Source organism: Oncorhynchus tshawytscha, linkage group LG07 (assembly GCF_018296145.1).
Source record: "Oncorhynchus tshawytscha isolate Ot180627B linkage group LG07, Otsh_v2.0, whole genome shotgun sequence".
Lineage (NCBI taxonomy): Eukaryota > Metazoa > Chordata > Actinopteri > Salmoniformes > Salmonidae > Oncorhynchus > Oncorhynchus tshawytscha.
The window spans coordinates 16,570,965-16,596,501 of record NC_056435.1 but is presented as its reverse complement, the minus strand read 5'-3'; the positions used below and the strand labels follow the sequence as shown (position 1 = coordinate 16,596,501).

Genomic DNA, 25,537 nt, shown 5'->3' with positions numbered 1-25,537 from the left:
GTCAGGCCGAAGGGCATCACCAAGTATTCGTAGTGACCAGTATGCGTGTTGAAAGCGGTCTTCCACTCGTCACCGGGTCTGATCCGCACAAGATGGTATGCGTTCCGCAGGTCAAGCTTAGTGAAGACAACTGCTTCCTGGAGCAGCTCAAAGGCTGTGGCCATAAGGGGCAGCAGGTAGCGGTTACGGACGGTTATGGCATTGAGTCCCCGGTAGTCGATGCAAGGACGTAATCCACCGTCTTTTTTGGCCACAAAGAAAAACCCTGCTGCCGCCGGCGAGGTGGATGAACGCATGAGGCCTGCTGCCAGAGCGTCCTTGATGTAGGTATCCATAACAGCTCGTTCGGGATGAGATAGGGAAAAGATCCGACCCCTGGGGGGGCAGGTGCCCGGAAAGAGGTCGATGGGGCAATCGTAAGGTCTATAGGGTGGTAGCATGGTGGCCCTCTGTTTGCTAAATACCGGTTTGAGGTCATGGTAACACTCGGGAACTCGGGACAGGTCGATGGATTCTAGATACTCGAGAGGAGAACTCGGGGAACTCGGGAAGATACAAGTGGCTTGGCACGTAGTACCCCACTGCTTGATAGTGCCCACAGACCAATCGATGTGTGGGTTATGGCTGTGAAGCCAGGGGTATCCAAGGACGAGAGGGAACTCAGAACAGGAGATCAGATGAAAGTTCATCACTTCCTGGTGTTGGGAAACTGAAAGTCGCAAGGGGGTAGTGACACGAGTGACAAGTCCAGATCCCAAAGGGCTTCCATCCAATGTAGTAACCCTCATGGGGTCACTTAGAGGTTCAGAGGGAACGCCATTCTCCTTCGCCCAGACACCATCCATGAAGTTACCTGCGGCTCCAGAGTCTACCAAGGCTTGAAGGGGAAGCTCGTGGTTGTCCCAGGAAAGGGTGACTGGAATGAGCAGGCGGGAATTGGATGGATGGGAGGAGGTTATGTTTCCCCTTACAGTCCTCCCAGGCCTGCACGGGGCAGTGCGTTTCCCTGGAGCCCGGGACACGTGGAGCGGAAATTGCCCGGTTTTCCGCAATATAGACAGCATCGCTCCCTCATCCAGCGGTCTCTCTCAGCCTGGGCGATGCGTCCAATCTGCATGGGTTCCGGTGAAGCCAGCAAGGATAAAGGTGGAGACTCGGAGCTGGGACTGATATGAGCTAGGGTGAGAGGTCTACGGTTGAGTTCTCGCTCTCTCAGACGCTGGTCTATGCGCGAGGCCAACTTGATCAGGAACTTGAGGTTGTCCGGTGGTTCCCGAGTGGCCAGTTCATCTTGGATGGTGTCGGAAAGACCCTTCAAAAAGCACACTGTGAGCACCTCGTCGTTCCAGCTACTCGCTGCTGCCACCGTGTGGAACTGGATGGCATAGTCCGTCACGCTTGGCCGACCTTGGCGGAGAGTCAGGAGCTGTTTGGCTGAGTTAGGGCCACTGGTAGGACCTTGAAATACTCACTTGAATTCTTCAGCAAAGGTAGAGTAGCTGGCACAGCAGGGACTTTGGGCATCCCACACAGCAGTAGCCCAGGCTAGGGCTTTTTCCAACAGCAGGGTGATGATATATGCAATCTTGGTCCGGTCGGTGGGAAACGACGAGGGTTGCAGCTTGAAGGAGAGAGAACATTGAGTAAAAAAAACCTTACAAGCACTCGGATCACCTGAGAACCGTTGGGGAGGCGGCATACGAGGTTCAGCCAGGGGGTTAACTACCACGGGTACTTGAATCTGATGTACTGGGGCATGAGCGGTTGCCGGGGAAAGTCGATCAGATATCTGCTTTATGGAAGTCAGCATCTCCGACAGAAGTCAAGAATGTCTAGCCATTAAGGCCTCTTGCTGAACCAGAGCAGCTTCACGGCATTGGACAGTCCCCTCGTGGTGGGACAGCATGGAAAAAATGTCCTGGGTACTGGCTGCTTCTGGGTTCATTTTGTTGGCTCTGTGTTTCTGTCAGGATCTGGTTACGTACTCGGGTCTCCGGTGTGAGAAACAGTCACTTAGTGAACTGAGCCACTAATAGTCGGCAGAACCCAGAAGATGAGGCAGACACAGCAGTACTAGAGACGGTGATTTAGTAAAGAAAAAATGAAAAGATCTTCAGGCAAAAATATTAATCCACAACGTCAAAAGTAATTCAGAGAGAAAAAATGTATATCCTCCAAGAGACAAGGAAAAATCCACAAAGTGGTAAGAACAGCAGGGAAAAAACTAACCTCAAAAGAATAATCAAAAATAAACAAGAACAAAACCAGAGTACCTCAAGTTCACAGCATGGCTGGGTGCTAACATACAAACACAGAGCAAAGAACTGAGGAAAACTAAGGGTTTAAATACAATCAAGGGAAATGAGGCACAGGTGCAAATTATAACTGGGAACAAGGGAAAACAAAAGCGTCAACAAGCACAATGGGGGCATCTAGTGACCAAAACCGGAACAACCCTGGCCAAATCCTGACAGTTTCTGGCAGAATTTTCATGTCTCTCCAAAGATGTTAGATCAGGTTCAAGTCCGGGCTCTGGCTGGGCCACTCAACGACATTCAGAGACTTGTCCCGAAGCCAACTCTCCCTTGTCTTGGCTGTGTGCTTAGGGTTGTTGTCCTGTTGGAAGGTGAACCATCAGCCTAGTCTGAGGTCCTGAGCACTCTGGAGCAGGTTTACAGCAAGGATCTCTCAGTACCTTGCTCTGTCCATCTTTCCCTCGATCCTGACCAGTCTCCCAGTCCCTGACACTGAAAAACATCCCCACAGCATGATGCTGCCACCACCATGCTTCACCACAGGTGTAAGTGATGTGAAATGGCTAGCTAGTTAGCGGTGGTGCGCGCTAATAGCGTTTCAATCGGTGATGTCGCTTGCTCTGAGACCTTGAAGTAGTTGTTCCCCTTGCTCTGCAAGGGCCGTGGCTTTTGTGGTGCGATGGGTAACGATGCTTTGTGGGTGTCAGTTGTTGATGTGTGTACTGCACTGGAATTATCCCTCTACACATGTACTGACATCTAAGTAGCTGAATATGATTACGGACTAACATTCTAACAGTTTGAAGGACACAACTCATGTTATTATGGTTAAACAGTGGAAGACTAGTTGATAAAGGAGTGGACAATTTTTTTACAATTAGGGAATAATATATAATGTTTTACTCGTACCTCAGCCAGCATTGTGAATGGTTAGGAAATAATATGTCATGTTTTACTCGTACCTCAGCCAGCATTGTGAATGGTGTCTGATGCAGTGACCTACTAGACCAGGGCAGTAAATCTAATACTTATGTGTTTTTAGTCATGCATGAAAGGTCTGGGTTGGTTCTGTGGTTATAAATTACTGACCTTGGAATACATGTCTGCCCATGCTGGCAGGGTCTGAATCAAACCCAATGTCCACCTGGCACACTGACAGGGTCTGAGTCAAACCCAATGTATAACTGGCACACTGACAGGGTCTGAGTCAAACCCAATGTCCACCTGGCACACTGACAGGGTCTGAGTCAAACCCAATGTTCACCTGGCACACTGACAGGGTCTGAGTCAAACCCAATGTCCACCTGGTACACTGACAGGGTCTGAATCAAACCCAATGACCACCTGGTACACTGGAAGGGTCTGAATCAAACACAATGTTAAGAGGGGAAGATTGGTCAAGAGGGTTATGATTATTGTTGTTCTACTGCCTGATTGTTATGCAAAAATAATGTTTACAAATGCTTTGTTAAAGAACAAGTTGTGTCACACTGCTTTGCTATATCTTGGCCATGTCGCAGAGAACTTGTTCTCAACTGGCCTACCTGGTTAAATAAAATACAAATTAAATGTCTTTTTAAATGTATTTTTTACAACATTAACAATGTCTAAACTGTATTTCTGATCAATTTGATGTTATTTTAATGAACAAAAAATGTGCTTTCTTTAAAAAAACAAGGACATTTCTAAGTGACCCCAAACTTTTTTACGGTAGTGTACATCTACATGATGTATTGTAAACACCATGTAGGAGCAGTATAGACCTAGTCTGTTGATTATATACAGTGGGGCAAAAAAGTATTAAGTCAGCCACAAATTGTGCAAGTTGTCCCACTTAAAAAGATGAGAGAGGCCTGTAATTTTCATCATAGGTACACTTCAACTATGACAGACAAAATGGAGAAAAAAATCCAGAAAATCACATTGTAGGATTTTTTTATGAATTTATTTGCAAATTATGGTGGAAAATAAGTATTTGGTCACCTACAGACAAGCAAGATTTCTGGCTCTCACAGACCTGTAACTTCTTCTTTAAGAGGCTCCTCTGTCCTCCACTCGTTACCTCCATTAATGGCACCTGTTTGAACTTGTTATCAGTATAAATGACACCTGCCCACAACCTCAAACAGTCACACTCCAAACTCCACTATGGCCAAGACCAAAGATCTGTCAAAGGACACCAGAAACAAAATTGTAGACCTGCACCAGGCTGAGAAGACTGAATCTGCAATAGGTAAGCAGCTTGGTTTGAGGAAATCAACTGTGGGAGCAATTATTAGGAAATGGAAGACATACAAGACCACTGATAATCTCCCTCGATCTGGGGCTCCACACACGATCTCACCCCGTGGGGTCAAAATGATCACAAGAACGGTGAGCAAAAATCCCAGAACCACATGGGGGACCTAGTGAATGACCTGCAGAGAGCTGGGACCAAAGTAACAAAGCTTACCATCAGTAACACGCTACGTGTCCAGGGACTCAAATCCTGCAGTGCAAGACGTGTCCCCCTGCTTAAGCCAGTATGTCCAGGCCCGTCTGAATTTTGCTAAAGAGCATTTGGATGATCCAGAAGAAGATTGGGAGAATGTCATATAGTCAGATGAAACCAAAATAGAACTTTTTGGTTAAAAACTCAACTCGTCGTGTTTGGAGGACAAAGAATGCTGAGTTGCATCCAAAGAACACCATACCTACTGTGAAGCATGGGGGTGGAAACATCATGCTTGGGGGCTGTTTTTCTGCAAAGGGACCAGGACGACTGTAAAGGAAAGAATGACTGGGGCCATGTATCGTGAGATTTTGAGTGAAAACCTCCTTTCATCAGCAAGGGCATTGAAGATGAAATGTGGCTGGGTTTTTCAGCATGACAATGATCCCAAACACACCGCCTGGGCAACGAATGAGTGGCTTCGTAAGAAGCATTTCAAGGTCCTGGAGTGGCCTAGCCAGTCTCCAGATCTCAACCCATAGAAAATCTTTGGAGGGAATTGAAAGTCTGTGTTGCCCAGCAACAGCTCCAAAACATCACTGCTCTAGAGGAGATCTGCATGGGGGAATGGGCCAAAATACCAGCAACAGTGTGTGAAAACCTTGTGAAGACTTACAGAAAATGTTTGACCTCTGTCATTGCCAACAAAGGGTATATAACAAAGTATTGAGATAAACTTTTGTTATTGACCAAAAACTTATTTTCCACCATAATTTGCAAATAAATTCATTAAAAATCCTACAATGTGATTTTCTAGATTTTTTTCCCCTCATTTAGTCTGTCATAGTTGATGTGTAGCTATGATGAAAATTACAGGCCTCTCTCATCTTTTTAAGTGGGAGAACTTGCACAATTGGTGGCTGACTAAATACTTTTTTGCCCACTGTACATCTACATGATGCATTGTTACACCATGTAGGAGCAGTATAGACCTACAGTCGCTGGCTACTTATTTAGAATTGACCTAATGAAACTACCTTAAATGTGCGGTGGTAAAAAAATAATATTCGCACTAATCAACCAACACATTCAGGTCTTTGTATGTCTCAATATAATATTATTTAATTAAATCCATTTAAAATCTTCTTTGTCTGAAAATAATATATATGATCCTCAACTGCGTTTCCCCTCCAGTCAGCAGACGGCGATGTGCGTCTTTCAGGCGACGCTGTCAGTGTGACGTATAATCTAGTGGACGGTTCTTTAGAAACAGCTGGTCAACCACCTCGGTAGCTTGCTAGCCAACATAGCCGAAAGATTCAAGCTATTCACACGCTTTCGGTATATATTAGCTACTGTGTTTTAGACACACTTCTGTCGTATCTACTTGTAAACCTATTTAATTTAATATTACGTTATTTTGTATTAGTCAGCTATAGTAGCTGGCTGGTTAAATTAACATTAGCCTAGTCGCTAATGATAACTAACATCCCCGAACATGAGCTCCCTAACCTACTCTCCTCCTGTTAAAGAAGAGGAGGTCTGCTGGACGGAGAAAGAAGCTCTGGGGCTTAACATTGTCGTGAAAGAGGAGAAGGAAGAGGAGGATGTTACAGTTAAACAAGAAGTAGAAGGTGAGGCTGTTACTGTGAAAGAAGAAGAGGAGGATGTCTCAGTGAAAGAAGAGGGAGACGCGTTCAGAGTGAAAGAGGAGGAGGATGTTACAGTAAAAGAAGAGGATGCAGTTTTTGAAGTGGAAGGAGAGGAGACAGGTCAGAGTAACACCAGTAAATACTCATATTTGTACACAAACGTGGTTTTAAAGCAGCAATGGTTTTTGTTTTGCATACATTTTAAATTGAAAAATCAGAGTCTTGTGTCCATTACTGTTGAATTGCCCAGCTCCTAACTATACTGAACAAAAATATAAATGCAACAATTTCAAAGATTTGACTGATTTACAGTTCATAGAAGTCAATTGAAATAGATAAATTAGGCCCCAATCTATAGATTTAATAACTGGGCAGGTGCGCTGCCATAGGCCCACCCACTGGGGAGCCAGGCCCAGCCAATCGGGATGAGTTTTTCCCCACAAAAGGGCATTATTACAGACAGAAATACTCCTCAGCACATTACCACATGACTTCTTACTTACATTCCTTGTTTTACAAACATTGCCAAGCTGCTTATTTGTTTTCTTGTTGTGTTTTTTGGTGTAATCAGTCATGGCAAAAAAATATTTGGGCTGGTAAAAAAATCTGTGGCATGTATATTCTTTCATCTTCCTGCTGACCAGTGGCTGGTATATTCTTTCATCTGCCTGCTACAGTGGCTGGTATATTCTTTCATCTGCCTACCACACAAACTAAAACAAGACTTAGAAGAAATTTGTCAAAGTTTGTAAAAACATTGAAACATTCACTACATTGACTATCTGACTTTGTCGTTCACACAGGAGAGAGATGTGACCATCGTGGATCCTCTGGGGAGCCTCAACAACATCATGATGCTGACGAGGCAGAGAAGAGTCTCTCCAGATCAGAACACCTCAAGAAACACCATCAGAGACCCACAGGAAGGAAACCTCACTGCTGCTCTGACTGTGGGAAACATTGCAAATCTTCATCAAAACTAAAAATACACCAGCGAGTACACACAGGAGAGAAGCCTTATAGCTGTGATCAGTGTGGCAAGAGTTTTACTCAGTCAAGTAGCCTGGTATCACACAAGAGAACACACACAGGAGAGAAGCCTTATAGCTGTGATCAGTGTGGTAAGAGTTTTACTCAGTCAAGTAGCCTGGTATCACACCAGAGAACACACACTGGAGAGCAGCCATATAGCTGTGATCATTGTGGCAAGGGTTTTACTCTGTCAACCAACCTGGTATCACACCAGAGAATACACACAGGACATCAGCCATATAGCTGTGATGTATGTGCAGATAGTTTTACTACATCAAGCCAGCTGGTAGTACACCAGCGAGTACACACAGGAGAGAAACCTTATAGCTGTAATCAGTGTGGTAAGAGTTTTACTCAGTCAAACAGCCTGAAATCACACCAGAGAACACACACTGGAGAGAAACCTTATATCTGTGATCAATGTGACAAAAGATACTCTCATTCAAGTAGTCTGATTAAACATCAGAAAATACATGCAGGAGATCCACAGAGTGTGGAATGATCTGCAACACCAGACCTGGGTAGTAGAACACAGTGTGGAATGACTTCCAAAACCAGACCTGGGTAGTAGAACACAGTGTGGAATGACCTCCAACACCAGATTGATACAGTTGAAAACGGAGGTTTACATACACCTTAGCCAAATACATTTAAACTCAGTGTTTCACAATTCCTGACATTTAATCATAGTAAAAATTCCCTGTCTTAGGTCAGTTAGGATCACCACTTTATTTTAATGTGAAATGTCAGAATAATATTAGAGATAATTATTTAGTTCAGCTTTTATTTCTTTTGTCAGATTCCCAGTGGGTCAGAAGTTTACATACACTCAATTAGTATTTGGTAGCATTGCCTTTAAATTGTTTAACTTGGGTCAAATGTTTCGGGTAGCCTTCGACAAGCTTCCCACAATAAGTTTTGGCCCATTCCTCCTGACAGAGCTGGTGTAACTGGGTCAGGTACATAGGCCTCCTTGCTCAAACACACATTTTAATTTATTTCACCTTTACTTAACCAGGTAGGCTAGTTGAGAACAAGTTCTCATTTGCAACTGCGACCTGGCCAAGATATGAGCAATTCGACACATACAACAACACGTAGTTACACATGGAATAAACAAAACATACAGTTAATAATACAGTAGAACAAAAGAAAACAATAAGTCTATATACAGTGAGTGCAAATGAGGTAAGATAATGGAGTTAAGGCAATAAATAGGCCATGGTATTAAAGTAATTACAATTGAGCAATTAAACACTGGAATGGTAGATGTGCAGAAGATGAATGTGCAAGTAGAGATACTGGGGTGCAAAGGAGCAAGATAAATACTGTATGGTGATGAGGTAGATAGATGGGCTGTTTACAGATGGGCTATGTACAGGTGCAGTGAACTGTGTGCTGCTCTTTACACATTTTCTATGGGATTGAGGTCAGGGCTTTGTGATGACTACTCCAATACCTTGACTCTGTTGTCCTTAAGCAAATTTTGCCACAACTTTGGAAGTATGCTTGGGGTCACTGTCCTTATGGAAGACCCATTTGCGACCAAGCTTTAACTTCCTGATTTATCTCTTAAGATGTTGCTTCAATATATCCACATCATTTTCCTTCCTCATGACGCCATCTATTTTGTGAAGTGCACCAGTCCCTCGTGCACCAGTCCCTCCTGCAGCAAAGCACCCACACAACATGATGCTGCTACCCCCATGCTTCATGGTTGGGATGGTGTTCTTCGGCTTGCAAGTCTCCCGTTTTTCCTCCAAACATAACGATGGTCATTATGGCCAAACAGTTTTATTTTTGTGTCATCAGACCAGAGGACATTAATCCAAAAAGTATGATCTTTGACCCCATGTGCAGTTGCAAACCGTAGTCTGGTTTTTTTTATGGCGGTTTTGGAGCCGTGGCTTCTTCCTTGCTGAGCGGCCTTTCAAGTTATGTCGATATAGGACTCGTTTTACTGTGGATATAGATACTTTTGTACCCGTTTCCTCCAGCATCTTCACAAGGTCCTTTGCTGTTGTTCTGTGATTGATTTGCACTTTTTTGCACCAAGTACATTCATCTCTAGGAGACAGAACGCGTCTCCTTCCTGAGCAGTACGACGGCTGCGTGGTCCCATGGTGTTTACATGTGCATACTATTGTTTGTACAGATGAACGTGGTACCTTCAGGCGTTTGGAAATTGCTCCCAAGGATGAACCAGACTTGTGGAGGTCTACAAAAAAAATCTGAGGTTTTGGCTGATTTCTTTTGATTTTCTCATGGTGTCAAACAAAGAGGCAATGAGCTTGATGGTAGGCCTTGAAAAACATCCACGGGTACACCTCCAATTGACTCAAATGATGTCAACTAGCCTATCAGAAGCTTCTAAAGCCATGACAACATTTTCTGGAATTTTTCAAGCTGTTTGAAGGCGCAGTGAATTTAGTGTATGTAAACTTCTGACCCACTGGAATTGTGATACAGTGAAATAATCTGTAAACAATTGTTGGAAAAAATACTTGTCATGCACAAAGTAGATGCCCTAACCGACTTGCCAAAACTATAGTTTGATAACAATAAATGTTTGTTGGTTGACAAATGAGTTTTAATGACTCCATCCTAAGTGTATGTAAACTTCCAACTTCAACTGTACATCTACATGATGTATTGTTACACCATGTAGGAGCAGTATAGACCTTGTCTGTTCATTATATACATCTACATGATGTATTGTTACACCATGTAGGAGCAGTATAGACCTTGTCTGTTCATTATATACATCTATATGATGTATTGTTACACCATGTAGGAGCAAGTATAGACCTAGTCTGTTCATTATATAAATCTATATGATGTATTGTTACACCTTGTAGGAGCAAGTATAGACCTTGTCTGTTCATTATATACATCTACATGAAAAAAAGGAAAATTATATTATTTTATACTAATACAATTGCTCATAGAAAGATTTAGTTTAACATGTAATTCTCAAAGGCAGGGGTCTGAATTATTGCCTCCCATGTTTTCAATACTCCAGCACCCTCCCCTTGGGAGGATAATGACACTCAAATGTTTTATGAGATTAGAGAACACATTGGGTGGGATCTTAGACCATTCCTCCATACAGAATCTCTCCAGGTCCTTGATTTCTTTTGTCTGCGCTTGTGGATTGCCCTGTTCAATTCAAACCACAGGTTTTCAATGGAGTTCAAGTCCGAAGACTGAGATAGCCATTGAAAATGTTGATTTTGTGCCCAATTAACCATTTCTTTGTGGATGTTGATGTGTCTTGTTGGAAGATCCACTTATGGCCAAGTTTCAGCCTCTTAGCAGAGAGGAAACCAGGTTTTGGGCTAAAATATACTGGTAGTGGGTAAAGTTTATTTATTTAGTTATTTTATACAGTACTTTTTGCTCATCTTTATCAAGGGTATCAATAACTATGTGCTTATTTGATATCTAGTTATTTGACTGAATCAGAAATACAGATGTGTAGTAGATGTAGAGTTTGTTTTAAATTCTCATACAAAAATCTGAACTAATCAAACAACACTTGTTGCTCTTTGTATGTGTTGACATAATATTCTTATTTAATGGAGAGGGAAAAAACGTTTCCCTAAACTGCTTTATAATATTATAATTCAATGAAGAAGAAGAAAAGTTTTCCCTCAACTGCGTTTCCTCCCTCCAGACAGCAGATGGCGATATGTGTCTTTCAGGCGATGTTTCTAGTGTGATGTATAATCTAGTGGACGGAACGCTTCTTCAACAACTGCAGCCACCTCGGTAGCTCGCTAGACAACAAAGTCGGAACATTCAAGTTCTTTAGACAATTCCGTGGTTTATTTGCCACTATGATTTAAACATACCTATGTGGAAACAACTAGCTACCCCATTTAATTGAATATTTACGTAAGTCAACTAGCTGGCTGGTTAAATTAGCACTATTCTAGTCGCTAATGCTAACTAGCTATTATCCCCGACCATGAGCTCACTAAGTTTATCTCCTTCTGCTGAAGAAGAGGAGGTCTGCTGGACGGAGAAAGAAGTTCTCATGAAAGAGGAGGAGGAAGAGGAGGCTGTTACAATACAGAAACAAGTAGAGGGGGAGGCTGTTACAGTGAAAGAAGAAGAGAAAGACGCCTTCAGAGTGAAAGAGGAGGAAGATTCGGTTTTTGGAGTGGAGGATGAAGTGAAAGAAGAGGACGTTTTAGGAATGAAGGATGAGGAGGGGGAGATTACTGTCACATTAGAGGAGGATGAAGAAGAGAAGACTGGAGAACTGATTAACACCAGTAAATACAGTGAGTACTATCTTATAAAACAGGGACATTGATCTGATAAACACCAGGGAGTACCATCTTAACAGGGACACAAACTCTGCTGTTGTTGAACTAATGTGTCATTTTTAAAAGGGCATTCTACACTTGAATATGTTTTTGTACTGTCAGAATTGTTCATGACGTCCTCCAGTGACTTTTTAAAAACTTTGCTGTTGAAAAGTGATATATAAATACAGTAAAGTACAAACACACTAAAGGGAAATAAATGTTTAATAAATAAATAAATGTTTTGAGCAAAATAGTGTTCTTTTTTAGACAACTGCAAACTAGAAGGAGTGAGTGATGCCATAGTAAGGCCTTCAAGGAGTTGGCTTGATGGGAAGTCGTGATGTCATCCAATAGGCGACTGATCTTCATGTGAATATTTATTATTCTTTTCAAAAATCCTTCATGTTCTGTCAAGTTGGTTGTTGATCATTGCTAGAAAGCCATTTTCAAGTCTTGCCATAGACTTTCAAGACGATTTAAGTCCAAACTGTAACGAGGCCACTTGGGAACATTCAATGTCATCTTGGTAAGCTCCTCCAGTGTAGATTTGGCCTTGTGGTTTAGGTTATTGTCCTGTTCGTACAGCTTTTTGTTTTCAGATCTCTAAAATGCACTCTACCTATGTAACATTTAGTGTCTCCTTATATTACGCTGGGAAAACAGTTTTCATGGGCACAGATCCTAAATCATTTCAGAGTTCGCACTATTCAATGGTTCTAACCGAGAGTCACCTTAACACCCAAATGGATACTGTCATTTACAAATAATACATTTTCTTCACATTTTCAAACAGTTAATTTATATTTTCCAACAGGGCTATACATTTGGGTGAGGTTTTTTTTCCCACCTGAGTAGCCTCGTTTCACTGCCAAAAATAAAATTAAACCATCTAGTGTTCAGCGAAATGGCAACACAATGTCAAATACAGGTAGCCTAGTCAAATAATTAACATCCAATCACATTAACTGTTACTCTCTCACGTGAATTCCACTAACGGTCCATATGTAGCCAAACGTAGCTGCTCCTCATATTGGTATCTGTACTGATGGCGCAGGGAGATATAGTAGAGTGGTAACGCGCGTGCAAGCAATTGACGCCACTTGGGTACACTGCAGCATCCACCGACAGGCTCTTGCTGGATAACGTTTGCAATGATATGGGCAGCAACCATGTAACGCTTTTACAACATACAGAAGTGCTCTGGTTATCAAGGGGCAAAGTATTGACACCTTTTTTGTTTTAATTGAGAGACGAGCTTAAAGTTTTCTTTAGTGATCATAATTTTCACTTGTCTGACCGCTTGCATGATGACGAGTTTCTCACACGACTGGCCCATCTGGGTGATGTTTTTTCTCACCTGAATGATCTGAATCTAGGATTACAGGGACTCTCCACAACTATATTCGATATGCGGGATAAAAATGAGGCTATGATTAAGAAGTAGGAGCTCTTCTCTGTCAACATACATGTCTTTCCATCATTGTATGATTTTTTGTGTGCAATTGAACTCAAGCTTACGGACAATGTCAAATGTGATAGAGTGAAGCACCTGAGTTGGGTGCGCAATTACGCAGGTACTTTCCCGAAACAGATGACACAAACAACTGGATTCGTAGTCCCTTTCATGCCCTGCCTCCAGTCCACTTACCGATATCTTAACAAAAACCTCATCAAAATTGCAACAAGCGGTTCTGTGAAAATGTTATTTAATCAGAAGCCACCGCCAGATTTCTGGATTGGGCTGCGCTCAGAGTATCCTGCATTGGCAAATCGCACTGTTAAGACTAGAGGTCGACCGATTATGATTTTTCAATGCCTATAACGATTATTGGAGGACCAAAAAAGCCGATACCGATTAATCGGCCTATTTATTTATTTGTAATCATGACAAGTACAACAATACTGAATTAACACTTATTTTAACCTCAAATAATTAATGAAACATGTTCATTTTGGTTTAAATAATTCAAACACAAACTGTTGGAGAAGAAAGTAAAAGTGCAATATGTGCCATGTAAGTTCCTTGCTCAGAACATGAGAACATATGAAAGCTGGTGGTTTCTTTTAACATGAGTCTTCAATATTCCCAGGTAATAAGTTTTAGGTTGTAGTTATTATAGGAATTATAGGATTATTTCTCACTATACGATTTGTATTTCATATAACTTTGACTATTGGATGTTCTTATAGGCACTTTAGTATTGCCAGTGTAACAGTATAGCTTCCGTCCCTCTCCTCGCTCCTTCCTGGGCTTGAACCAGGAACACATCGACAACAGCCACCCTCGAAGCAGCGTTACCCATATAGAGCAAAGAGAACAACTACTCCAAGTCTCAGAGCGAGTGACGTTTGAAACGCTATTAGCGCGCACCCCGCTAACTAGCTAGCCATTTCACATCGGTTACACCAAACTAATCTCGGGAGTTGATAGGCTTGAAGTCATAAACAGCGCAATGCTTGAAGCATTGCGAAGAGCTAATGGCAAAACGCAAAGAATTGCTGTTTGAATGAATGCTTACGAGTCTGCTGGTGCCTACCATCGCTCAGTCAGACTGCTCTATCAAATCATAGACTTAATTATAACATAATAACACACAGAAATACGAGCCTTAGGTCATTAATATGGTCGAATCCGGAAACTATCATCTCGAAAACAAAACGTATATTCTTTCAGTGAAATACGAAATTGTTCCGTATTTTATCTAACGGGTGGCATCCATAGGTCTAAATATTCCTGTACATTGCACAACCTTCAATGTTATAATTACGTAAAATTCTGGCAAATTAGTTTGCAACGAGCCAGGTGGCCCAAACTGTTGCATATACCTTGACTCTGCGTGCAATGAACGCAAGAGAAGTGACACAATTTCACCTGGCTAATATTGCCTGCTAACCTGGATTTATTTTAGCTAAATATGCAGGTTTAAAAATATATACTTCTGTGTTTTGATTTTAAGAAAGGCATTGGTGTTTATGGTTAGATACAGTCGTGCAACGATTGTGCTTTTTTTCGCAAACGCTTTTTTGTTAAATCATCCCCCGTTTGGCGAAGTTGACTCTCTTTGTTAGGAAGAAATAGTCTTCACACAGTTCGCAATGAGCCAGGCGGCCCAAACTGCTGCATATACCCTGACTCTGTTGCAAGAGAAGTTACACAATTTTCCTAGTTAAAAGAAGTTCATGTTAGCAGGCAATATTAACTAAATATGCAGGTTTAAAAATATATACTTGTGTATTGATTTTAAGAAAGGCTTTGATGTTTATTTATTTATTTTTTTACCTTTATTTAACTAGGCAAGTCAGTTAAGAACAAATTCTTATTTTCCATGACGGCCTAGGAAACTGCCTTGTTCAGGTGCAGACTGTGTGTGGAAAATGATTTAAGACTGGGACTCTCCAATACAACCCAAAATTGCAGAGTTATTTGCATCCTTTCAAGCACACCCATCTCATTAACCTGTGGTGAGTTATTCACAATTTTCAATTAACAAAGAAGGTTTTATTTGTAAGATGGTTAAATAAAGAGCAAAATTATTGATTCATATAATTTTTTGTGCCCTGGTCCTCTGTCAATTTCCACCAGCCGGGTTGTGACGAACTTATGTTTAATAAATGTATTGTATAGTGTGTGTGTGGCAGGCTAACAATAATGGCAAAAAACAACACTTGAGAGTGCGCTGCCCCTGGAGCTAGAGGGGGTACGCAGCTGGAGGTTTCCTCATTAGCATGGAGGAGTTTCTACAATCAAATTGCCCTCGTTCTGCAATTTTAACAAACACAGAAAGGGGTCTATATTGGAGACCAAAAGTCATCTGGCACACTGCTTAGAGTTTCACCAACTAACTTATTTCTAGCCTACAATCATCGATGTTACTACTAATGTGAAAACAAGACAAAATATGACTATTGTTGCTCACTTGACTGTCTTAAGACAATTGTCAAATAATTTAACAGGTGTCAATTGTTGTACAACTACATGGGTACGCTCTGGGCATCAACTTTTACCTCAAATAAACAGTGGATTTCTGCTGTTGTGGGCCTTTAACCATCTGAATGACTTTGTTATTCACACAGGAGAGAGATGGGACTATCGTGGATCCTCTGGGGAGCCTCAACAACATCATGATGCTGACGAGGCAGAGAAAAGTCTCTCCAGATCAGAACTCCTCAAGAAACACCAGCAAAGACCCACAGGGAAGAAATCGAACTGCTGCTCTGACTGTGGGAAACATTGCAAATCTTCATCAGAACTTAAAATACACCAGCGAGTACACACAGGAGAGAAATCATATAGCTGTAATAAATGTGGGAAGAGTATTACTCCGTCAAGTAGCCTGGTATCACACCAGAGAACACACACAGGAGAGAAACCTTATAGCTGTGATCAGTGTGGCAACAGTTTTACTAATTCAAGAAACCTGCTAACACACCAGAGAACACACACAGGAGAGCACCAATATAGCTGTGAGCATTGTGGAAAAAACTTTTCTCGGATAGGACACCTTAAAGGACACCAGAGAACACACACAGGAGAGAAACCTTATAGCTGTGATCAATGTGGCAAGAGTTTTACTAAGTCAAACAACCTGGTATCACACCAGAGAACACACACAGGAGAGCAGCCATATAGCTGTAAGCAATGTGGGAGGAGTTTTTCTCAGTCAAACAGCCTGGATAGACACCAGAGAACACACACAGGAGAGAAGCCTTATAGCTGTAATCAGTGTGGGAAGAGTTTTACTCAGTCAAGCAACCTGGTATCACACCAGAGAACACACACAGGAGAGCAGTCATATAGCTGAGAGCAATGTGATGAGATACTCTCATTCAAGTGGTCTGATTAAACATCAGAAAATACATGCAGGAGATCCACAGAGTGTGGAATGATCTCCAACACCAGACCTATATAAATCAAATCACATTTTAATTGTCACATACACTTGTTTAGCAGATGTTATTGCGGTTGTAGCAAAATGCTTGTGTTTCTAGCTCCAACAGTCCAGTAATATCTAACAAGTACTTTCTAACAATGCACACAATCTAAAAGAATGTAATTAAGAATATATAAATATTTGGACGAGTGATGTCAGAGCGGCATAGACTAAGATACAGTAGAATAGGATAGAATACAGTATATACATATGAGATGAGCAATACCAGATTTGTAAACATTATTAAAGTGACCAGTGTTCCATTCCTTAAAGTGGCCAATGATTTCAAGTCTGTGTATGTAGGCAGCAGCCTCTCTGCGTTAGTGATGGCTATTTAACAGTCTGATGGCCTTGAGATTGATAAACAGATTCTGTCTCTCGGTCCCAGCTTTGATGCACCTGTACTGACCTCGCCTTCTGGATGATAGCGGGGTGAACAGGCAGTGGCTCGGGTAATAACAAAGAACAAATGCGTGTGCCTGAGGTGAAATGAACTTTTATACAGCCAAAAGGGGTGAGAAATTACACCAATATCAGTGGACAATTTGCACTAATGTAAATTAACATAGATGATGGAACATATTCCCTTTTCGCTGATGTGATGAACCGCTAAGGGGACATAGGTATTTCCCATCTAAACCATGTGTGACCTCTCACCTCTCTGGCTGTAGAAGTGTTCTTCCTAACCAATCCCTCAACAGCTCTCTGACTGAGCTCCACCCCCACTTGGTCATCAGAGGAGAGGAAGGCTAAGGAGGGATGGAATGATGAATGGATCAGTCAGTCAAAGTGTAGAGCTGCTGTTTATGCTGTCTGACAAAATCACTATTTTAGTAGTTCATTAAAGTAAATAAGGCTTTATGACTGCTGAATACCAAGGATCAATCACTTAGATAATGTATTTTCAGGTAGAGATGCATTCTTGGGACGTCCCTAGCCCATTGAGGTTGACATTTAAAATGGTTACGGGCGGGGTTAGGGTTTACGGTAGGGATGTCCCAAGGATCCCAGATAGCATTGACCATCGTGCATTCTTCTGTCTCTTACATACAGTGGGGCAAAAAAGTATTTAGTCAGCCACCAATTGTGCAAGTACTCCCACTTAAAAAGATGAGAGAGGCCTGTAATTTTCATCATAGGTACACTTCAACTATGACAGACAAAATGAGAAAGAAATTCCAGAAAATCACATTGTAGGATTTTTAATGAATTTATTTGCAAATGATGGTGGTAAAACGCAACTGTTTGTACTCATAGGTAACCAAATCGTGCCTACAACTAAATTGCTAAGTCTTTAACCACACTGTGTTGTTACACTGGTGAGTAAAAACTCATGCTTCCTACCCTTTAACTTGTTGTCTGAAGATAAAATATACATTTTACTCAACTGTGCCCAGTCAGCAGATGGACAAGATGACGCTTAGGCCGCCAGTTGTGACTCCTTCAAGAATTCAGCAGAGCAAGTTTGTATGAAGGTCTGGTTATTAAATGGGTTCATAGTTTTAGAGAATATTGAACTATCTATTGACAAACTTTGCTGCCCTGTTTCCAGTTGTCCACATGGCTGGGAGAACCTCTTCAAGTAAGTAAATACATTTTGAAAATGTAAAAAAAGTCTGTATTATTAGCTAACTAGCTACAGTGCAGGCTAACTCAAATGAGCTGCTAAATGAGCTATCTAACCAACTTCACATTCTGTATAGATAGCTAGCTAAGTGAATTAAATATCACCATCAACCTAGCTTCATATTAGCCAACTTGATGTATTTATCACTGTAAAAAAACTAACTCCAAATGTAGGTAGCTAACAGCCATGGAGGGTGAAAGGATAGCAGCCACAACTGTCAGTGAGAGAGGAGGTTATTCTGGAAATGGCAGGAACTTTTGTGTTGGTCCTGTCCCTAGAAGTGAGGATGAAGATAATACTAACATAATATTCAGTGTGGTGTAATTTGACTATAATGAAGTCTGTTTCTTGTGAGGTTTTCTATCCTCAGATAAAGAGCTCTATGAAAGCCAGTCTATATAGGTATGAAGAGGTCCCAATGAAGAGCAGTGGTCCTGGGGACTCAGAGGGGCACATTTTTGTTTTTGCCTTCACACTGCACAGCTGATTCAAATGATCAACTCATCATCAAGGTTCAAGTGGTATTTCTGTATTCATTTGTGATGCCACCCTTGATATGATCATGTTATTGTCACATGCTACACATGCACATATGTGTGTCCATGCATCTATCAATCCAATGTTATCATGATTTGTTATCAGGGATATTATACTTTAGGAGTCCACAATGACCTGGTGGTGTAAAAGTCTAATAATTACATTGTCTTCCATATTCCTACAGATACCTTGTAACTGGAGATTCCTTCAAAACGATTGCCTACGGTTATCAGGTAGGGCACTGGAAGGTTGGGTGACCATGGTCATCTGGGACTGCCTCCTGGAGGAATTCAGGTGTGTGAAGGCTACCTGTGTCCTGCGTAACTTCATGAGGATGGACACAAGGACCAGGAGGGGATCTGCTGCTCGCCGCCGTGTGCCAGAGGAGAAGTCTACTGCTCTGCAGGATGTTTCAAGGATGGGGTCCAACAACACTGCAAGAGAGGCAATCCGGGTGCATGAGATCTTCACCTCCTACTTCTTCAACAAGGGTGCTGTTCCCTGGCAACACCATAGACTACACTATGCACAACCAAAGTCTCTTTTAAGAGCCATTCACATTGCAATAAGAGTATTCTTCCATTTACTTAGCTATGTCAACTGCAGTTATTCCATTCCTAGTTTCTCTCCCTTTGATTTCTACTTCTCAGGTGAGGGTGCTGTTTAGGTAAGGGTGTGATGTCTGTGCAAAAAAACAAAACAGACTACTTTAAATCACTAACCTTGAAAAAATTTAGAACAATTAGACACCCTATAACCCACACTTACACACTCATGTATCAATCTGATTGATGGATTGTGTTGTGCAGTAAGCAGGTTCAGGTGTATAACTGTGGCTCCTTCCACCTTCAAAGAATATGCAAGAGGTCCAACCATGGAGAATAGTAAGCCACTTCATTATTTCTATAACTTTGTGTTAAGTGAATTTCATTCCTGTGTTCATTAACCAATTCAATTTAAATCCTCTGTCTGTTTCTAAGAATTTGTAAGGTTCTTATTAAAATGAAACAGACAGAGATCAGTCTACTTAGTAAGTAGCTTTTATTCTCGTGAGCTCTGCTGTGCACACACAAAAACATTCCTCTTATAACATTCTAACCTACAAACATACATACACACCAACATAGGGATTTTCTCACAAGTCTCACCACAGTTTATCACCACTCAGCTGACAGTTCCAGTCTCCCCCAGATATGAGAGCTCTGGAGGGGCTCTCCCTGTCCTATCTTATCTCTCCAGAGTTATAGCCAGGTCAGTTCAAACAGGTTATTGCTACTCTCTGCTCTCTTTCTACCCCCACATACATTCCTTACTTCCTAGGTCCATGCTATATAACCCCTTCCTAATGAACAAACATTATTTAACACTACTAGAAAGACAGGGTAGAATTCTTGCCAGTTATAGTTCTGTATACATGATTTAGTCCTAATTCATAAACAATCCCATAACACTATGCTATATTGTTTGTCCTCTTGTATTTACATGTTTTTCAGCAGAAACTACTCTGCAGCCACTTAGTGTGGTGTGGACACCAGGTGAGGCCACACACAAATTCCTGTTGAACACTGTCGCTTTAACTACCTTATTTTCTCAATAACAGACTCTCCTTCACTTCATCCCTCTCTCCCCTTCTCCCTAAATACTCTAGGTTATATCAGCCGTGTCGGTGAACCCCTCCTGCAGCTGAACAGGCTACATAGAGGGCACAGCATGATCAGATGTGAGAGGTCACTTGGTCAGGTCAACAGGAAGTATTATTAAAGAGATGCTTTACATTTAAATACAGATAGATGCAGTAGTCCCAGAGTTAATGATCCCAGGTCATTTTATAATATACAGGAAGTTGTCACGGCTGTTGAAGGAAGTGGACCAAGGTGCAGCGTTGTGAGCGAGCATTTTCTTTTATTATAAAACCACCAGAGGTTTGGACTCAAGCCGCAAAACCTGAACCTATAGGGGAGGGTCTGGGTGGCCATTTATCCGCGGTGGCTGCTAAGGGACGCAGACCCCGCTCCACCACTGGCTCACCCCACTTTGGAGGCACCTCTGGTGCAGGGACCACTGGAGGCGTCATCACTGGAGGCTTTTGAGGATCCGGACTTGGGACCTTCGGCTGGGGAGACGGGCCCCGGACTGGCCAGTCACATATTCACCACGGTAAGCACGGGGAGTTGGATCAGGTCTGAATCCTGATTCTGGCACACTCCCCATGTGCCTCCCTCCCAAACATTTTTGGGGCTGCCTTTCGGGCTTCCTTTGTAGCCGTTTTCCTTCATAACGCTGCCGCTCTGCTTTAGCTGCTGCCTTCGCCTTCCTCTCTGCATCTACCTTTTCCCAGGGCAGGCGATCCTTCCCAGCCAGGATCTCCTCCCACGTCCAGGATCCCTTGCCATTCAAAATGTTCTCCCACGTCCATTCCTCCTTACCACGCTGCTTGGTCCGTTTGTGGTGGGAAGTTCTGTCATGGCTGTTGAAGGAAGTGGACCAAGGTGCAGCGTGGTGAGCGTGAATTTTCTTTTATTATAAAAAATGACACCAACAAAACAACAAACAAGGAAACAACCGTAAAGCTTCAGGCTATGTGCTATAAACAAAAGTCAACTTTCCACAAAGACAGGTGGAAGAAAGGGCTACTTAAGTATGGTCCTCAATCAGAGACAATGATAGACAGCTGTCCCTGATTGACAACCCTACCTGGCCAAAACATAGAAATACAAATAATAGAGTATAGAATACCCACCCCAACTCACACCCTTGACCAAACCAAAATAGAGACAAACAGTATCTCTAAGGTCAGGGTGTGACAGACGTATTATTGACCTCTTGTAGCTAGGGGGCACTATTTTTACGTTTGGAAAAATAACATTCCCAAAGTAAACGGCCTATTTCTCAGGAGCAGATGCTAGAATATGCATATAATTGACAGACTAGGGTAGAAAACACTCTAAAGTTTCCAAAACTGTCAAAATATTGTCTGTGAGTATAACAGAACTGATATTGCAGGCGAAACCCTGAGGAAAATCCAATCAGGAAGTGCCTCTTATTTTGAAACCATTCTGTTCCTAAGCATGTCTAGCCTCCATTTAAAGAGATATCAACCAGATTCCTTTTCCATGGCTTCCCTAAGGTGTCAACAGTCTTTAGACATAGTTTTAGGCTTTTGAAAAATGAGCGTGAAGGATCACATTGCGTAAGTGGAGAGGTGGGAGCTCTCAGAGTGAGTTTGTGCGCAATTGAGTAAAGCCGCCATTGTTCCTCCCGCTGTTATGGAAAAAGCTACACACTTGGTTGATATATTATCGAATATATATTTTAAAAACTACCTGAAGATTGATTATAAAAAACGTTTGACATGTTTCTGTGGACATTATAGATATTATTTGGAATATACATCTGCGTTGTGGTGACCGCTCTTTCCTGTGGATTTCTGAACATAACGCGACAAACAAATGTCGGTATTTTGGGTATAAAAATAATCTTTATGGAACAAAAGGAACATTTGCTGTGTAACTGGGAGTCTCGTGAGTGAAAACATCCGAAGATCATCAAATGTAATCGGTAAATTTGATTGCTTTTCTGATTTTTGTGACCAAGCTTCCTGATGCTCAGTGTACATAATGCTATGTTAGGCTATAGATAAACTAATGCTTGGATTGCTTTCGCTGTAAAGCATAATTTCAAAATCTGAGATGACAGGGTGATTAACAAAAGGCTAAGCTGTGTTTCTCAATATTGCACTTGTTATTTCATGAATATGAATATTTGTTAGTAATATCATTTGACTGTTGCGCTATGCTATTCAGCGGTTGCTGACAAATTATCCCGCTACAGGGATGGATAGCGTCAAAAAGTTAGAGATGCTTTACATTGAAATACAGATAGATGCAGTAGTCCCAGAGTTAATGATCCAAGGTCAGTTTTGCATTTCACCTCCTGATTGATGACTAACAATGTTAGAATAAACATTGAATAAACATCCCTGCTCCTATGTGCTTACCTCTTTCCCTTTCTGTCGTTTACACCTCTCTCGCCACCTCCTTTTTCTTCCTCTGTTTTTATAATGCACAACATCTGTGCATTGAAGTACAGATTGAACTTGTATTTATAACACTTGGATAATGAGCTTTTCAATAAAACGTTTCACATTCTCTACTGGTTGAAATGAAGTGTAATGTGATGAAATACTCCACCTATCCTGTGTTTATCAGATCAATGCAGATGAAGGGCATTTAGATATTGAGATGAACCGGTTTTAAGAGTATTTACATGATGCATAGGAAGTGTAGTGTACTGTTTTTTAACATTACATTTCTGTATATATGAATTAACTAGTTCAATCCTGTTTCCAGTCTATTAGTTAGAATGTGTAACCATTGATGTCCCAAGACCAAGATTGGTAAACATGGTTAAAGTGTATAATTGTAATACATACATGAAGACACAGCGTCATTTAAAGACTGGAATTTGATACTCCTGGTATTGGATATGACTGAAAATACCTAAACTGCACATTTATTTGCCAAGGTAGAGTACATGATCAGTGAATATATTAAATTTACAGGCTACAATGTGGGGATCTCATGCATGGTAATAACTACATGTATATATGACTTGCATCCTTGGCACAACATGATATTATATTCTACTCAGTCCATAGGCTTCATTAATGTCATTCAGGCTGTTTTGAAGTTGATACAACTGGCTATGATAGCTGAGGTTCATATCTAGGTTCTGAACTAATATGTATACCAAACGTTTGGGTCCATACACAGATCGGCTAGATAGCTAGCTACACATCCATAGGCATACAGGGATTTTAATCATCCATTGCACAATAAGCAAGAACACAGATAGCTACGTTATTTCATCTATCTGCAGGCAAATATCAGCAAAATTGTACATTCAATTTGCAGTAAATTCTTCAGCTAGGTAGATTCTATAGATCCACTGTTTCACAAAACAACCGCCTGGTTTGCTGGTTGTTTCAGGAGTCCCTAAAACAACCAGAATGACAATTTCATACTCATGTCACAACACCCATAAAGCTAGCCCAGCTAGCTGGCTAATGTTAGCTTATAGCGATTTCCGTAAATTAACTTTATGATTAAATGATTTAAAAAATGCAGTATAGTTTGTCTCTACATTAACTAACATTCCTGTCAACTGTACATGTTTTTGCATGATTTGTTATGATGTCATAATCCCATACATTTGCTTCCATCCTAGTATTTATGTCCGCCATCTTTGATCTAGTTCAGTTATGTGTAGGGGTACCCCTCTCTCCTAGTATTTCTATCTGCCATCTTTGATCCAGTTCAGTTCTGTGTAGGGGTACCCCTCTCTCCTCGTATTTCTGTCTGTCATCTTTGATCCAGTTCAGTTCTCTGTAGGGGTACCCCTCTCTCCTAGTATTTTTGTCCGCCATCTTTGATCCAGTTCAGTTCTCTGTAGGGGTACCCCTCTCTCCTAGTATTTCTATCCGCCATCTTTGCTGAAGAAAGTCTAACAGTCACTAGTGCACTAGTATTAAATAATACTTTTAAGATCAATTGGATAAAACAATTCCTAAGAAGACCCACTTCTATCTGGAATTTTATTCCTCATCATGTCTTCTCTACTTTTGGTGCCCTTAACTTCATGTTGTTTTGCAATTATAATATTGACAAAGTTCCAGTGAAACTTTCTGCTTTTCATCGGCAGGTTTTCTTGTCATGGTCCTTAATTTATAAACACAATTTTTCTCCACACAGATATTATATATGGAATAATCGGGATGTATTGTATACAAATACCTCTCTGTTTTTAGAATATTGGTTCCGAAATAATATCTTATTGGTGAGCCAACTGTTAAATGCAGAGGGTCTTTTACCCAGTTATAAAGAATTCTTATCACTTTACAAGGTCCCTGTAACACCTAAAGATTGTGCAATTGTTTTAGATGCCATTCCCTCAGGTGTTGCTTTATAATTCAGGAATATGTCAAGACCTGACCCTCAGAGCCTACCTTCTATTGACCCTGTTGACTCATCAGTAGGAAAGATTTGTTTCTCTTTTGGTCCGTTCAACAACAGAGCGATACGATCCTTGTTTCAGCAGGATGTTGTATCTATACCTTATGTCATGCCTTATTGGAATGGATTTATTGATAATATCTGTTGGAAAAAAGTTTGGATGTTGCCACACACATACCTACTTGTTAACAAAATTAAGGAAGTTTCCTTTAAAATTATTCATAAATATTATCCTGCCAACCACTATATGAAGAAGTTTAAGGAAAACATCAACTCAAATTGCTCCTTTTGTAATGACAACCCAGAAACAGTTTTGCATCGTTTTTGGCATTGTATGCATGTAAGAAAACTGTGGCAAGACATCAGTAGGTTTATAATTGAACACATTTATGAAGATTTTACACTATTGTGGCGAGATGTACTGTTTGGATTCTTTACATACAATAAAAATAAGCGGAATCATTTTTACGTAATTAATTTCATTATTCTTTTGGCCAAATTTCATATACACAAATGTAAATTTACAAACAGAAAACCACATTTTTGTACCCTACAAAAAGAAATTGAACTGTATTTTAAGACGGTTAAATGCTCTACTAACAAAAAAGCTGTTAGAATTGTAAGTATATGCATGTCCCTTAAGGTCCTTGTGTAATTGTAATGTGATATTGTACCCCCTAGCTCGATTGTCTATTGTTTGTAATCTATGTATGTTTGTGTTCCCTCATGTGCTTTATGTATTGAT

The 25,537-nt window shown here is 41.1% G+C and overlaps 2 protein-coding genes across 2 annotated transcripts; both read left to right on the top strand.

Moving 5' to 3' along the window:
* Positions 1–5,900: 5,900 nt before the first annotated feature.
* Positions 5,901–8,106, top strand: LOC112220175 (zinc finger protein 239-like). Its single transcript, XM_024381856.2, has 2 exons — positions 5,901–6,458; positions 7,142–8,106. The coding sequence occupies exons 1-2, from the start codon at positions 6,185–6,187 to the stop codon at positions 7,870–7,872; spliced, it is 1,005 nt and encodes a 334-aa protein (XP_024237624.2). The 5' UTR covers positions 5,901–6,184; the 3' UTR covers positions 7,873–8,106.
* A 2,014-nt stretch (positions 8,107–10,120) lies between these two features.
* On the top strand, positions 10,121–16,840 carry LOC112255204 (gastrula zinc finger protein XlCGF17.1-like). The gene is made up of 2 exons (XM_042324162.1): positions 10,121–11,659; positions 15,761–16,840. Exons 1-2 carry the CDS (start codon positions 11,341–11,343, stop codon positions 16,486–16,488), a joined length of 1,047 nt encoding a protein of 348 aa, XP_042180096.1. The 5' UTR covers positions 10,121–11,340; the 3' UTR covers positions 16,489–16,840.
* The last annotated feature ends 8,697 nt before the right edge of the window (positions 16,841–25,537 follow it).

Bases quoted from the DNA above. Each gene is read 5' to 3' on its own strand.
- LOC112220175 (XM_024381856.2), top strand. From the start codon at position 6,185: ATGAGCTCCCTAACCTACTCTCCTCCTGTTAAAGAAGAGGAGGTCTGC. The intron at 6,459-7,141 runs GTCAGAGTAACA...TCGTTCACACAG, and splicing joins AGTGGAAGGAGAGGAGACAG to GAGAGAGATGTGACCATCGT.
- LOC112255204 (XM_042324162.1), top strand. From the start codon at position 11,341: ATGAGCTCACTAAGTTTATCTCCTTCTGCTGAAGAAGAGGAGGTCTGC. The intron at 11,660-15,760 runs GTGAGTACTATC...TTATTCACACAG, and splicing joins GATTAACACCAGTAAATACA to GAGAGAGATGGGACTATCGT.